General features: G+C 38.1%; 1 protein-coding gene across 1 annotated transcript in view; it reads right to left on the bottom strand.

Annotated features, from left to right (window-relative positions):
• PTPRR (protein tyrosine phosphatase receptor type R) overlaps positions 1 to 17,160 on the bottom strand; it is a 278,629-nt gene that overhangs the window by 129,036 nt on the left and 132,433 nt on the right. Inside the window, exons 3-4 of the mRNA XM_069584641.1 lie at positions 3,543 to 3,656; positions 728 to 883 (exon numbers count right to left, since the gene is read on the bottom strand). Of these exons, the coding sequence (XP_069440742.1) occupies positions 728 to 883; positions 3,543 to 3,656 (270 nt within the window). The remainder of the gene's footprint in view (positions 1 to 727; positions 884 to 3,542; positions 3,657 to 17,160) is intronic.

Here is a 17,160-nt window from a genome sequence, read left to right as displayed (position 1 = left end):
CTGACTGCCAAGGCAAGGGGCGAAGGTTTGATCCCAGGTCTGAGAAGATTCCATATACTGTGGGGCAACTAAGCCTGTGCACTGCAACTACTGAGCTTGTACTCTAGAGCCCACAAGCCACAACTACTGGGGCCCATGCACCCTAGAGCCCGTGCTCTGCAACAGGGGAGTCACCGCAGTGACATGTCCAGGCATTGCAACTAGGGAAAGCCCACGTGCAGTACAAAGACCCAGCACAGCCGAAAGGAAACTACTTTATTTCATTTAGAATTCCAAGGGGTCGCAAAGAGTCAGACACAAAGGAGTGACTTTCACTTCATAGTGGGAAAAAGTGACCATTTTGACAACAAAAACAATGAGAAGCAAAACTGTTGAGGAGGAAAGATATCAGGGTGTTTTTTGGAACAGCTCAGTAATAAGCAATCAATTGACAAATATAACTAAATGACTTTTCTTCTGGACATTTTGTTGAATAAGTCAAAATAAATTATAAGGCCATAAAGATTGGAGAAGAAATTGTCAAAAAGTGAAACTTTGATATGAAAATGAACTTCCTTAAGGAATAAAAATACACAGAGTGAAATCAGAGAATTTTGACCCTAAGGGAGATTTTTATATTATCAGTTCACACACAATAAACAGCTTTCATCTCAAAGTCTCCTAGAATTGGGTTGTGTCACACTAACTGTGCAAAATTTTAAATGAAATATTCCACACAACAACCTACCTCAGGGGAGACGTCTGTAATTCCAAACTGGGATAAACTCTGATGCAAAACATTGATATTGAGGGAACGCAGCACTTCTTCAGATGGCAGAGCATCAGAAAACCCTGCTTTCCGATTTATGGGAGACACAAATAGTTCAACACTGTTCTTCTTTTCCTAGGAAAAGCAGATTATTTGTATATGTTAGTAGACATGTGAAGCAAGTCTGGGAAATATTTTTTGCTTTTCCTCTAGAAATATTAAAGAAAACCAGAACCTTAGATTCCTAAATGGCATCTTGGAGATCACTTTTATTAAGTATTCTTTTGTACACTTAAAATTAGCAGCCCAAAGTCCCACATCTTCAAATGGCCTTCTTTCAATTAGTTAACATGTCTAGTTTTCTAATTTTATATTTCATTAGATGCTGGTTTATTTTCTATTCGATACTATAATTTTTGAGATATATTGTTCAGATGTTTCCTGAGAAATTGTGCTTAAAGAAGTATTTTAAAATCGAATGAACTAAGCAAAATCTGATTTAACAGTACAATTATAAGACATCATCACCCCATCTTATAACTTGCATTAATGTGAAGACTGGACTAACTAAGGAAGGCAATGCTGTCTTTGAACCTACTTCCCTGATCCTGTTTTTCACCTTAAATATGTCACACTCTTAAGATCTATTGTTCGGTAGAAATGCAAGTGTTATGCAATGATATCATGTTACTTTCCTATTAGTCTGACCTCATTTGCTGGGACAGGGTGAGAGGACTTCTTACCATAAATGGCTGATGTGCCACACACCCATAAGAAACAAACATGACACAAAATGATGCTGCCATCGACAGATTCTCTTTCACAACTTACGCAAAACACTTATAAAGAAAATGTGGTTAGCTTTTCTTTTCAATACACAGAATTTTATCCTGCTAGAAAACTTTCTTTTTTTTTAAAGGAATATTTTCTTTGAATGCAATTTATCAGACATTCACTCAGGTATAAAATGGAGGACAGCTAGCAATCCAGGGAAAAATGTTTCTGTGTTTGCAGCAAACAACAGACAACAACTGGATATCACATAATGCTGATGTGAAGGATGTTGATAATAATTCAAATAGTTTATGATCTAATAGCGACGATAGTAGGGAGAGACCCTTGTTTTGTACTTGTCATGCTTCCCTGTGCCTTAAACCTGTTACCTCCAGGACAGAGGTATTATAGTCATTTCATGTTATAAATGAAAGAAACTAAGTAACCTGCCTTAGGTCATAGAGCTGGGGCAAGGCCAAACTGGAAATGAAATAGAATTCTGGGTCTGTCTCCACAGCACTTGCTCTCAATCACTATACTGTGCTTCCTCAGGTGTCGTCATAACTCAAACTATTACAAAAACTACTCTTAGAAACAGACATGCATAAATGCTGCTAACATTCTCTGAAGATATGCATATCCCTCTCTAGGTGTGGCAAACCCCTCTTTTACCCTTTCAAAGAGCCATTATACTCTTTAAATCTACACACAGAAAAGTATATCTAAGATATCTAAGTACATATACATTTAAAATCTAGATCTAAGACATCTATAATACCTCACTTCTCACTTGAGTTAGGTACACTCTGGATATAAATAACTTCTTTCAAGGTAATGAGAAATGCTATATTTCTTCTTCTATTGTCAAAAACTTTGTTTTTTTAAAAAAATCTCATTTAGCCCCAGAGATTAGCTGACTCACAGAATAAAAGTTATTATGGGGATGAATGTAATTCATCTGCCACACAGGAAAAAGGAAAAGAAATAATAATTCTAAACCAAAATTAAAAGCAAATTCTTCTCCATATGTGGAAATGCAGGTATTGATGCAGTATGAAACTGGGCCCGAGCAGGAGCCTAAGAATTTAGGGCAAGGAGAACGAGAAGTCTTTGCTTGAGTTTCTAAGGCAGCAGAAATTAAGAACAACTTTAAAACTGTAAAATATTATTCCAAAGTCCCTTTTCACAGGAAGCTTTGATAATATGCTTTTTACAAAGAGAAAATCATAATATTTTAATCTGCCTTTCTTTTGCTCACACCCACTTTCAAGTACAGATGGGAACATGTAGTTGGATGATATCAAAGTCCCTAAATATTGAGGAGAGGAGGAAAAGAAAGGATATGGCTGATTGATAGGTCTAAAGTGGGCCTAATAGAAAAGATCCCTTGGGCTTACTTCGTCCCACTTCAATTACCCATCCAAGTTTTCTCTTGACTTTTCAAGACTATTCTTGCATTCTCCTTGGACTGCTGTCCTTCAGGATGGTTCTTCTTCACTCTTTATTCAAAATCCTCTGCCTTCGTGTTCACTATCCTTTATCCTCTTATACCTAAAGGGATTTTAATAGATGCTGTCTGGAGACAGAGTCTTGCCTGATACAAAACATTTCTCTCTTAGGGAGAATATTTTGGGAGGAGTGTCAGATTGGTGAGACAGGTATTCGGGGCCTTTCTATTTTTACCTACCAGGGTAGCTAGCCTTGAACTATGAGAAAGTTGACAAACATTTTCTGTAATGGACCAGATAACAGATATTTTAACTTTCAATTTAGACAGACGATCTGTTACAACTACTCAACTCTGCCATTGTAGCATGAGAGAAGCCTTAGACAATATGTAAACAAATGGCTACGGTTTGTTACAATAAAACGTCTTTGACAAAAACAGGTGTTATGCCAGATTTGGCTCATGGGCCATAAAACGACAGCATGGGTGTTCTTTATTGTTGTTCATTATTCTTGAGCCCTGCAATAAAGATCAAAGCTTATACTCCGGAAATGCGAAATGTAGGTATCTTACAATGAGGCGATTGATGTGCACTTGCTGGGGTAAGAGTCCTAAAGCTGCAGCCACTCCTTGGCGAAATATCCGAAGCAAGGTTATGTTCAGCCTGTTTACATCCATTTGCAGTGTCTGGAAAATAAAAAAATTCAAATATAGTAAATATTTGATTTTCAACATTCAGTTCCTGATGGATGACTGACCACAGAAATTCCTGTGACTCTGAGAAATTCACAGCCGTGGTGCTTTATTTTATTTATAATGGAGATAAAATTATAGGGACGTTTTACATGAAATTTTAAATGGTGTTAGTTAAGAAGATGGTACATTGTATAATAATGTGATTTGTCTAGTTATAATCAAGAATTCATATGAATGATCAATTCATAAAGAATTTCACTGAAACGTGTACTGATTTATTTTGCTTTAAGTCCAGATGATAAAATGGAACGTGCAGCCAAGTACATTTCAGTAATCCAAGCCAGAGGACATCTTTAATTTGTGTTCACACACAGTCACAGAGAGGAAGATTCTGTGTAAGTTCCATAACACCAGACTTGGCAGTTTCTCTATAGAGCAATTTGCTGCCAGTGCAAGGCAAAAGAATGAGCTGCAATGATGCGTTTTCAAACTCTGGTAAAGAAATCAATGGAACTGATAATTCAGTCTAAGGTAAATAATTCTTTTTCAATTGCTTGGGCACACACTCTTAATTTTCAAATAGCTTTGGAAAAAGACAACTAAGTATTTAAGAATTCCTAAAATATAAACCAAGGTGTGCAATTAATACTACATCCTTAATTTAAGCCATGGGTGCTGTTATTACATTCAAAATCAGTTAACTATGTATTTTCAAAAATGCATCATAATCACTTGAAATGGATGCTTTGCAAGGTGGGGAAACAAAGCTCATAGGCATTTCTTATTTTATAACGCTTAATTCCCTAATTTGACCATAGAAGATTAACAGTAACTGTTAGATGACTGCAATACCATCTGTTCTATAAAATGAGGTGCAGGTCTATGTACACACTTTTGTGATTAAGCGATTGGCTTTAAGTGTAATCTACTGGAGTGTAAGAACTCTTAGAGGACCTTCTCCCAGTTTGCTGTGGAAGAAGAATTAATACTGCTTCAATAGTTTATAGCTTTGTTAGGAAATAGTAACTTCTCTATACATAAAGTTGGTACAAAATAAGTGATTGGAAACTGGACCAAATACTCATTGCTACAGGTGGCGCAGCGGTAAAGAATGTGCCTGCCCAGTGCAGGAGATGCAGAAAACGTGGATTTGATCTCTGGGTCAGTAAGATCCTTGGAAGTGGAAATGGCAACCCATTCTAGTATTTTTGCCTAGAGAATTCCATGGACAGAGGAGCCTGGTGGGTTATAGTCTCAGTTCAGTTCAGTTCAGTTGCTCAGTCGTGTCCGACTCTTTGCGACCCCATGAACTGCAGCACGCCAGGCCTCCCTGTCCATCATTAACTCCCGGAGTTCACCCAAACCCAGGTCCATTGAGTTGGTGATGCCATCCAGCCATCTCATCCTCTGTCTTCCCCGTCTCTTTCTGCCCTCAATCCCTCCCAGCATCAGGGTCTTTTCAAATGAGTCAGCTCTTCGCATCAGGTTATAGTCTACGGGGTTGCAAATAGTCAGACACAACTGAGCACGCACACACACACATACACAGAAATCAAAGGGAGTGGGGGAGGTCAGAAGAAGTATACTGGTTTCCAATCAAAATGTACACCCAGCTGAAGTTTATACTGCTTTTGCACCTTCGAGTCTTTTAACACTTGCATAGGGACAGGGGCCATAGGGCTTGGTCATGTTAGGTAGCTGGAAGACTCCTGGCAAAAACCAGAAATCCAGAAAAGGGAAGAACTATTGAAAAACTCTATCCAAAACCCCAACTATAAGGTACAGTTTGCTTCTGGGGAGGGGAAAAGGAGAATTTTGCTGGGAGTATGTAGGAAAGCTACATTAATGCCATCAGTAACAGACACACAAAATCAAACAAAAGCCATTTAATGATTCACAGTTGTTTGTTATGTTATTCTCTGTGCTTTCCTATGGTTTTAAAAATGTTTCCTTTATACAAAAATACACTTTGATGCAGTGGTTTCCTAGGTGGCACAGTAGTAAAGAATCCGCCTGCCAATGCAGGAGACACAAGAGATGCGGGTTTGATCCCTGGGTGAGAAAGATCCCCTGGAGGAGGAAATGGCAACCCACTACAGTATTCTTGCCTGGAGAATCCTATGGACAGAGAAGCCTGGCAGGCTACAGTCCAGGGGATCACAAAGAGTTGGACACGAGAGTGACTGAATACACACACTTTGATGCAGAAAGTAAAACTGAAGGATGAGTAGGATATGGAAATGCAGTAATGAGAAAAACCTAATACTTTTAAGCACACTTCATGTTTTATGAAAACATGCTTTATGGAAAATCCAAAAGATTAGAAAAACTAAATCCATCTGGTAGCTCTGAGAAACAGAGACTTCCTTTTATCTAACAGCTTACTTTCAGCTCTGCAAAGCTGTGGAAGCTGCCAATAGATATTGGACCTTGTATTGGAGACTGTTCACTCCCCTTCCTCTGGAAAGCCCAGAGATGGGTTCCTCTGTTACTGCAAACACTGATGAGGAGCCACCGACTTCTGGCTCACCAGCAGTGTTTGTCAGGCAGGGTGAGCAAGCAGGCACAGCCCTTGATTCCCATGGGCATGATTTGGAGCCAACAGTCTATGCTGAGAACTGCAAGCCAAGGGGGTTGTGTACACACTAGAGAGCTCAATTCCCAGGGCCATGATTAACTTGAAGCTTGTAACTGTGGAAACAGTATTAAAGTCTAAGTTTCTCAGATTGAAATGGCAAATGGATGTGAAATGGGAACTCGAGGTTTAAAATCACTCAAGATGGCAACATTCCAAGAAGGTAAAACTGTGCCTTTGAAACAGAAAATTTAGACTCCCTAACTAAAATGAAGAAGTGAGTTGAAGTAACTGGTTAAAACTCCAATCATCCAGTTCATTGGATCAAAATTTGAATAATTTACCTCAGTTCTCTGCTTGCCTGTGAAAAGCTGAACTGATCTCAGAGCACATGCAAGTATTTCTGACTATTCACCATAGAACAGTAATTCTAAAATACAGTACCAACAACAACAACAAAATGTATTGGAAGGCCTCTTACATGCCAGACATTATATACAATTACAATTGGAGAAAAAGAAAGGGTTCTAGACAAAATGAAAATTTTATTTCAGGGAAAAGAAATATGACTTCTTGTAATAAGAGAATATATGTTACCTTCTTCCTCCTGGAGAGATGCTAGAAACACACAGCTTTTTCTCATCCTAATATGTTAGATCATAACAGCTATGACAGAACATAAATTTCCATGGCAGTAACAGTGTCACAACTTCAAAGTTACCATATAACAGTACAAGATATATCTCAGTCTTATTCTAAACCCATTTGGTCATTTCTATTATTTAACATACAAATGACTGAAAATTTTAAGTTTAAAAGAAATTACAACGCTCTTTCCAAGCACAAATGCTAAGCCATTTCACAGTAATGAATGATGAAAATGGAGTTATTATCCCAAACAACTGAGTATTATTATTGATATTACTAATATCTAAACATATAAAAAATTAAACATGGTAAAAATTCAGAGATTTCAAGCTCTATTTGTATTTAAATTTATTGGGCTTCCGCCTTGCAAAGAGATTCCTGAGTCAGTTCCTTTGATCTGGGACCCATGACCCCTCCCCTAGGTCTACTTTTTCCCACAGAGAAAATACCCCTGTGTAACATGAGTTTCTTTCTTTGGTCACCAGACAGTCTACTAAAGCATTTGACGCCTATGAGTCTTAGATATAAATCAATTTGAGGAAACTGATTAAAATGTAACACCTGAATTTATGTACCAGCATTATGTTTAAATGTATGTGGCTGGCTTTTAGTTACTTATATTTAAAGGACAGTTGAATTACTTTTGCCTGGGGGGTCAGTTTTCTAAATGTTAGTCACCTCTTGAAGCTACTAGGCAGCTTGGTCTGTCATCTGATCACCCGAGTCAGGACCACACCTAGTGACCCTAGTAGGGGAGGAGGGCCAAAGAGAGGTCCTCAGAGCCCTCACAGAAGCCCAGTTCCAATTCCCAACAGCCACCAATGACCCCAGCTTCCTTTAGGACAAGCCTGTCAGGAAGGCTCCACTCACCCCTTCCTAACTTTAATGTGTGCTCACTGCCACCCAGGATCTCTAAGCTCATTCTTGGCAAGGAGTTTTCCCTTTACAGCCAGCAGTTGGAATGTCAAGTGATTCCCAAGCACAAAAGCAAAAGTTTCTCTGTCTCTAAACAGAGAAGAAAACCTTGACCTATTGGAGGAATTTTATACATCACTCAATCCCTTCTTTTAACTCCCTACTGTCCTCCGCTGTCACTTACATACTAATCATTTTTATTTCCGTATTTCATGCTCCCACCTTTCTTAGAGTCCTACACCTGCAGCCTTCCACCTGATTGTTCCATTTATACCTCAAACACTATATTACTCAAACTGAGCTTAATGTTTTCCCTCTCCTCATCCACAACCAAATTTACTTCTATTTCTATATTTAATAAAATATAATGCTGTCAGATTTCCATGACCTCTCTTTCCCTTCCCTTTGCTTGCATCTTTCAGTTCTCTGACAATATTCTATGTTGAACTTTAGTTATTTTTGTTTAAATTTTAATAATAAAAATTCATATTACAAAAACTTTAAGTTACAGAAAGATATAGAGTAAAAAATGGAAGCATGCTTGCGTTAGCTTCTCCTAACTTTTCATTCCAGTCCTCAGACACAACATTGCTATTTCTCGCGTACTCTTGCAAATATTTTCTATGCATATAGAATGTAAAACAATGTATATTTATTATATACCATGTTTATTATTATTAAATACAAATATTGTCCATAGCTTGCTTTATTCCACTTAATATATATTTAACTTATTAAATATATTATAGATATATTTCTGTATTTACAATATATATTGTCATTAAATATCATATTTTGAGTTTCACCTAATAATTTCTTACTATAGTTTAGCTGATCCCTTTGACTTTTATTATTTTAATAGATCTAAATGTATTTTATGTTATGCTATCTTTTAAAATTTGTTTCTATACCTCCTTAGTTTTCTGTCTTTTGTTAAGTGGTATTTTTTTTTTTTTGGTCATTCTAAATTTTTTTCTTCATGTGCCTATGTTCATAATATACATATTGCATGATAATATATTTAAATCTTTATTTATTGATTTGAAAACTTCAGAAAATATTTATTAATTGCTGCTATGAAAAGTGAGGACATGTACATCTCTTCCCATCAATTATCATGATCATTTTCCAGTTTTTATAGTTACATTATTATTTTTGTATTGTTATATTTGATGATATTTATGTTTTTATGTAATAGAGACTACTCACTAAACCTATTGTCTCCTCCTGGTATCTTAGCCCATTTATATCTTGGTGGAGCCATGTAATAGTGCTCACCAATTAATGTAAATTAAAGTGAAGTGACATTTTCAGCCTGAGGCAGTCTTCTCTACCCTCTCTCTTCCCTCTGTTTATAAGCTGCATGGGTCCAGCGTGACTCTGAAGACTGTAATGAAATGATGGAGCCATACAAAAGAAGACTTACAGGACCTGATCACTGCATGGAGCAGAGGTCCCATTCAACACTTGTTAAACAGCGACATGAGTTAGAAACAAACTTTTATTGCATTAAGTCACTAAAATATTGGGATTGTGTTAGCATTATTTACACTAATGGATATATTCTGTAATTAATAATTTTAAGGCTCTATAGTATTAGTTACATATTCATAGTCAAGATCATGATCAGCTCTTTTTCAGAAGGGCATACCATTCCTGAATTCTTTATTTTGATGTATTTCTTATTTAGCCATATTTCATTATCAAGTAGGTTCTTTACGGCAGGCTTCATAAGCACTATGTTTCCTCCCATGTTATGTGTTTGAAAATGTAGTTATGGTGCCTTTAACAATAAATTACAACTTGGTTGAATATTAACTTCTTGATTCAATCCTCATTTTTATTTTTTGCCTTTGAACTCTGCTGCTGTTATTCCAATGCCTCTTGGCATTGAAAATTGCTGTGAAAAATGCTCTGGCCTGAGGCCAGCCTGTCTTGTAGATAACTTGCTTTTCTGCCTGCAATCTCATAGTAGTCTTTATTTTTTAAAGTGAAAAAGTTTCACCAGGATGTTTCCTTGATTTGATAGTTTTTGCAACATAGTATGCTCTTGATGCAGAGAAGGCAATGGCATCCCACTCCAGTATTCTTGCCTGGAAAATCCCATGGATGGAGGAGCCTGGTGGGCTGCAGTCCATGGGATCGCGAAGTTGGACACGACTGAGCAACTTCACTTTCACTTTTCACTTTCATGCCTTGGAGAAGGAAATGGCAACCCACTCCAGTGTTCTTGCCTGAAGAATCCCAGGGACGGGCGAGTCTGGTGGGCTGCCATCTCTGGGGTTGCACAGAGTCGGACACGACTGAAGCGACTTAGCAGCAGCAGCAGCAGCAGCAGCAGCATGCTCTTGATGTCTACACATCCCAGATGTCTTGTTTCAGAAGTATTTCTTCCTATTACACATCTGAATGGCCTTTCTTCTAAATATTTTTTGGTTCATCTTTAAGGATACTAATTATGCAACTTTATATTCTTTCTTTTTAACCACTTTATGTACTTGTCTTCTCTTACCACTTCTTTATCTTTAGTTCATCAAAAATTTCTCACGTCTACTCTGTGTTTTGTGTTTTCAATAGAATTTAATCTAATTATTTGGTTTCTAGTGTGATTTTGATTCTGTAAAGTATGTTTTATTATTATCTTCATTTATCTTCAGAGTTCTGTCAGTGTATTCTTTGCGATGTTTCAGATAAGATACGTTCTCTCTTAACTGTTTCAGACAGGAAATGGCACAAAACTTTCGTTTATAGTTTCCTAATATTCTCTATCCATTTTTAAATCTATTTTTTTCCCAAAGAGTTCAGCTTCCTTTCTCTTTTAACATCCTCCAATGACTTTCTATTACATTTAGAATTAAATTCAATTACATGGCTTACCAGGCTTTACTTTATTTGGCTCCTGTTCCTTCTAAATGTCATCTCATGTCTCTCCCTCAAGTCACTCCACCCTTTTTTTCCAGCTCCTCAAACAAGCTGTGCTTATTCGCACATCATGGGCATGGCATGTGCCTGCCCACTGGATCGTCATTCAACATCACTATATGGTGGGTCCTTCTGATCTTTCTGCTCTCAGTTTAAGTGTCGTCTCCTCAGAGGGGTTGTTCCAGCCTGGCCAATCCCTATCACATCACCCTGCTTTATTTTCCGGATAGCATTCCTCACTATCTTATAGCTTCTTGCTTCTTTTTTTGTTGTTTGCTTATTATATACCTCCCTTCACTAAAATGCACCTGGAGGAGGGCATGGCAACCAACTCCAGTAATCTTGCCTGGAGAATCCCATGAACAGAGGAGCCTGGAGGGCTATAGTCCATAAAGTCGCAGAATCGGACGTGACTGAAGCAACCTAGTATGCATGCATTCACTAAAATGTGAGTGCCGCCCTTGTGGAATCTTGCCTTTCTGGTTCTCTGTTATATCCCCAGGACCTGGAATAGTGTCTGGCACTTGGGAGGTGTTTAATAAATCTTTGTGAAGTGAAGGAATACGTAACTCATCACATTCAACATTGTGTAGTTACTATGCTTGACCCATGAGTAGCACTCGCTTGAAAGTTGTGGGTCCACTTATACACTTATTTCTTTCACTGGATATGCACCCCAGCACTACACAAAGCAAGGGTTGATTGAATCCAAGGATGCAAAACCTCAGATATGGAGGGCCGACTATAAAGTTACATTTGGATTTACAACTGAACGTTGGGGTCGGTTCAGCTAATCTTCACATTGTTCAAAGGCCAAAAACTGTAATTGGGTGGAGCTTCAATGTTGGGGCTTCCCAGGTGATGCTAGTGGTAAACAACCCACCTGCCAAAGCAGGAGACATTAGAGACACAGAATCGATCCCTGGATCAGTAAGATCCCCTGGAGTAGGAAATGGCAACCCCACCCCCCACCCCAGTATTCTTGCCTGAAGAATCCTATGGAGAGCGGAGCCTGGTGGGCTTTGATCTTCACAACTGAGTGCACACATACACACGCACACACATACACACACGCACACACACTGACTACTACACCATTCAGGAGGGGGAAAAATCAGTTTATTTCATCTAACCAATTCTTTGAAACTTGTTTCTAACTCACAAAATCAATATCAGCTTCCTGAGTTGTGTGTTATACTGTTTGTAAATAGCACTTAATCAGTGTGTATATTTCTTGTGACTAATTTGAAGAGTTTTAAACTTTATCTTTCTAATTTTAAAGACCATATATGCTCATGAGAGGAGATTTAGAAACTTCAAAGAATTAGGAAAAAAAATATTATTCATAATAGTTTATTCCATCACCCTGAAATAAAGCTTGTGGTGTTTTAGTGTTAGCTTTTTTCTAATATGTAGGTAATATAATGTAATGTGCACATATATTATGTATATCAGTTCAGTTCAGTTCAGTCGCCCAGTAGTGTCCGACTCTTTGCGACCCCATGAATCGCAGCACGCCAGGCCTCCCTGTCCATCACCAACTCCCAGGGTTCACTCAGACTCGCGTCCACTGAGTCAGTGATGCCATTCAGCCATCTCATCCTCTGTCGTCCCCTTCTTCTCCAGCCCCCAATCCCTCCCAGCATCAGAGTCTTCTCCAATGAGTCAACTCTTTGCATGAGGTGGCCAAAGTACTGGAGTTTCAGCTTTAGCATCATTCCTTCCAAAGAAATCCCAGGGTTGATCTCCTTCAGAATGGACTGGTTATGTGCATATATAATACATAATCTAATATATATTATATATCTAGTATATAATCATACAAATATGTATCCATTTTAATGCGATGCTATAATTGCCATGTCTCTATGCCTTTTCTCTTCCCATAATGTTAGGAGGAAACACTATTCCCCAACCCTGATGTTTTATTCTGTATGGTGACATCTCAAATACAGTAATATTCCTGGTTCCTCCCCTCCTCAATCTCCCCAGGGGAGGGTAAGTGATATGTAATTGGTGCACTTGGAATGAGACACTGGGGCATATGTAGCTCTGTACTTCCTTTAGGTGTCTGCTTACCTGCAAAGACAATACAACCTGGTATGCTCTTTGCAAATAGTAAAGGAAGTTGGGAAGGCTCTGTCCCTTCCAGAGGCCCCAGTTGCCCAGTACTCTTGTGACTGGTGGATGAATTTGCTAAAGAAGGAGAGGCAGGCACAGAAGTATACGGTCATGCTCCTAAGTCACAGTCCAGCAGCTCCATCAGCAATAAAGTTACATTTTTTATCTTCACAGGTCTGTTTCCTCTGTCTTCCTCAGGCAGGAGAAGGGAGATGCTATTTCTTGTCCCCCTCAAACACTAATACATGGTGCAACAAAGCTATACATTACATTGTACCCCATTGCCCATACCCACAAAAGGCAAAAAGTCTCAACAACTATTTTTGTAGTTGGCCTTGATTTCAGCATGGATATTTACAGGGGTGGCAGGGTTCAAGGACAATCAAGTATATGGTGCTGTGGAGTCAAGAGCAGTTTGTGAAAGAGGTTTGTCAATACTGCTGGATGCTGCTGAAGGTTAAGAAAAATGCAGACCGAGGAAAGGTTCTTGGATTTGTTGATGAGAAATAATTGGTGATCTTCAAGTAATGAATCTCCAAATGTGGTCCATGGTCCATTGGGAGGCCAAGTGAATCCTCACTGGAACTTATTTGAAAGTGCGGGATCACTGTGTAGATATATGGGTACCTGGGGTACAATCCCACAGACTTTCTTTTGTCTTAGGTATGTATGTTCAGTTGCTCAGTCATGTTGAACTCTTTGCAATCTTTTGGACTATAGCCCACCAGGCTCCTCTGTCCATGGGATCTTCAGGCAAGAATACTGGAGTGGGTTGCCATTTTCACCTCCAAGGGATCTTCCCGACTCAGGGATAGAACCCGAGTCTCTTGCATCTCCTGAATTGCAGGCAGATTCTTTACTGCTGAGCCATCAGGGAAGCCCTCTTCTGTCCTAAAGGGTCCCTTAATGAGTTTTTAAGGGTTAGTACAATTTGATACTCATAAACTAAAGTTAGTGTGTTATGAATGTATATTGGGACTTTGGTAGGGAAGGTGGGCTGTTAAGATATGATTGGATACTGAAAAAACAGGCAGAACACCAAGGCCAGTTTTTTTTTTGAGAACAAAGAAGACAAGATGGTAAATAGATAGAAAAATCTTTTCCTTTCAGGTGGTAAGAATTTTGACCTTTATACTACAGCAATCATGCATCATGTGACTTAATCTTTCTTTTTAAGATCTCTACACTGTGATGAGCTACCTCTTTTAACACATGACATGCCAATACTACTTTTAGGCAGAGCAATGTTTTGTAAGATTTTGAAAACAATTACAATGTCAGATTCATGAGTTTCTCATATCCTAGACTCCGTTAGAGCTGCTGCTGCTGCTGCTAAGTCACTTCAGTCGTGTCCAACTCTGTGTGATCCCACAGACCACAGCCCACCAGGCTCCACCATCCCTGGGATTCTCCAGGCAAGAACACTGGAGTGGGTTGCCATTTCCTTCTATGGGCTGCTAAAACAACTGATTAGCTAATCAGTTAAAACAATTTATGAGGAGCTAAATGAAAATTGGTAGAGAGTGAGAAAATGTATCTAAATTCTTATTTAGAAAGGAAAGACCTTGTGGACCAGGGAGATGTTCAAGAGCTTCTTGAATTATGTTCTCACACATTTAAAAGCTCTGGAGTGCTCGGTTTCCTAATAGCTAGAGAGAATGAATATGACTTAAAATAATTATGAGTTTGGAAGTTGCACACAGGTAAGCAAACACCAAATAAGAAAACTTGGCCACAGTATAGTATAATAGTTAAGAGCATGGTTAGTAAGACAGATTTTGATATATCCTGGGCTGAGTGACCTTGGTCAAATTACTAACTCTCTCTGAGCCTCAGTTTCCTCATCTGTCAAATCGAATGTGAACGGCATACTTTTCACAGGGCTTTTGAAGATCACCTGTTATCAAACATAAAACAGCTAGAACTGATAGATAAAAAGTGCTCCATAAACTTTGCTTAAAAATATGCATTGACTGTACATCAATGTTAAAAACAATGAAGTGATCTACTTCTCTGGATACTCAGCACATGGGTGAGGAGCAAATCTGCTGACTAAATGAAGGTCTTATACTTATTTCCTGGAACAGTAATAATATTAATATACTAAGAAGCGGCCTGATTGGATTTCCAGTGCTTACATTTACTGATTTAACAATCAAAGGACTTTGGCCAAAAGTCAATTAGGAACTCTAGGTCAGAGGAAAAAGCAATGGTCAAACAATTTGGTTTTGCTAAAGTGACATAATTATGGAAGAATACATGCAAGAGGTTTAAGGTTAAAATAGCACATTTTAAGAAGGGTTCTTTGATTTCAGAATCTCTACTTCCATTTGCTTCCTACTACACTCTTTCTAACCATGGTTGTGTGAACCATCAACTCAGATCCAAATTGTATAAAAGACTCCTTATAGCTACTGAATCAAATACATATTCATGATCCTTTTCTTGTTTCTCTCTCAACTACTACAAATTAAATATTAACAAGAAACAGTCGAATCTAGGGATTTAGATTGGAATCCGTATCCTACTCGTTTGAAAAGCTTTTTACAACCAATTTTTTCTTCATTTCATTAATCTCCCTTTTCTATTTTAATATCACCTCTTAATTAGTGTTCCCTTTCACATCCTCTAATAACATTCTTGTAAAAAAAATCTTTTCTTTTGCCTTTAAAGACTCTTCTATTGGAATTTCACTGATGGTCCAGTGGTTAAGACTCTGAGCTTTCACTGAAGGGGGCACAGGTTCAATTACTGGTTGGGGAACTAAGATCCTTCATTTCATATTCCTTGTGGCCAAAAGAAAAAAAAAGCCTCCTATAATTTAGCAATAAAGTTAAGATTTTTAATACATTGTTCTTAAAACTTTAAATTCTATTTAATTTGGAGTAAGCCCCCATCTTTATAATGAGCTACTTTAAAAAATCATGAAATGGTGAAGGTCTTGACTTTTCCGAGTCAATGGAGGAGATGAGGCTTCCAAAAATTACAAAATAACACTTCATATACTTTTATGATACTATCATTCCTATACTTTGTGACTTGGTGTCCATTTACACTTAGAAAAATATTTTAATGAAAGTCACAGACACATCTATGGGTAAGATAGAAGAAAATACAGTTTTAACACAGTTCTTTGGAGACAGGAGAAAAATCACGATTTACCCACAAATAGATATTACTCTGAGTACAGTAAACAAATATAATAGCAAGTTACTTGCTTTTAACAGAATTTTCAAGTCTCATTATTGTAAGCTCCAGTCAACAGAAATTTCCGTATTCAGCTCCCCTGATTATGTTTTCTACCTTGTACTGATTATTGTTTCTTCTCCATTATTCTTATTCCCGTGTTGCCTTTCAATCTCCTCTCTGTTGTTACTTCCCCTCCCTGTCCTTCAGCATCTCTTATGCTGCAGGCAGGCACAGTAACCAAAAGCTTGAATGGAAAATGGCAAGAAGCAAGGCCAGGCAGAAACTCTGCAGACAAAAGCCCAATGCTCAGACGAATGTTGCCTGAAAAATGAGGTCAGACTAATTCAGGTTTCTACATTCAACCCCATCAGGATGAACTCTAATCATCACAGCCATGACAGCTCCATTCATGCAGCTTTTCTGAAAAGACGGAGGAGGCATCTGACCACCGAATGCAGTAAGAATTGTGATCAGGCTGATTTCTAAGTGGCATTTAGGGATGCTTGGAAATAGACATTCCAGGGCAAAGTAATAATCCTTTAACTCCTCTAGCACTTTGCTTCCCAGTCAGAAAGTGATGCTTCCCAAGCCATCAAGCATGTAAATACTACCTTAAAAAATGAAGAAACTAACAAACGTTATAGACCCCGGATGCTTTATCCATCTGTGGGTTGAATAGGGAGATTGTCCCCTTTTATTTTTATGGACTTATATGCAATCAACAGGAATATATTCTTTGGGGACTTTTGACTTTTTTCACATGTGAAATCTTGAGCTGTGAGTGGCAGGGAGGACCACACAGGCTCTGAAATATCAGTCTGATCAACAGGGTGGTTTGTGGTCTAACATCCCTGGAAGGATGTTATAAATTTCCTTTTATTTCTATTCCCTTCATGAAGTAGTTTATGTTTCACTTCAATGACTGTAATAGGATTCTCTTTCTCACTCTTCTGGTGAACTACCTAATTTCCCAAGAAGTATGGTAAAATAAAACGAAGTTTATTGGCATGTGTTCTGGAATGCAAATAAAAACTGTGATTTAGTGTCCTTTCAAAACTTTTATTCTCAGGAATCTTGATTTTTCTGACACAGTGGGAAGTAAGAATTTTCTGCATAACTAAAAAT

This window comes from Ovis canadensis, chromosome 3 (assembly GCF_042477335.2).
Source record: "Ovis canadensis isolate MfBH-ARS-UI-01 breed Bighorn chromosome 3, ARS-UI_OviCan_v2, whole genome shotgun sequence".
NCBI lineage: Eukaryota > Metazoa > Chordata > Mammalia > Artiodactyla > Bovidae > Ovis > Ovis canadensis.
This window is presented reverse-complemented; position numbering and strand designations above follow the sequence as displayed.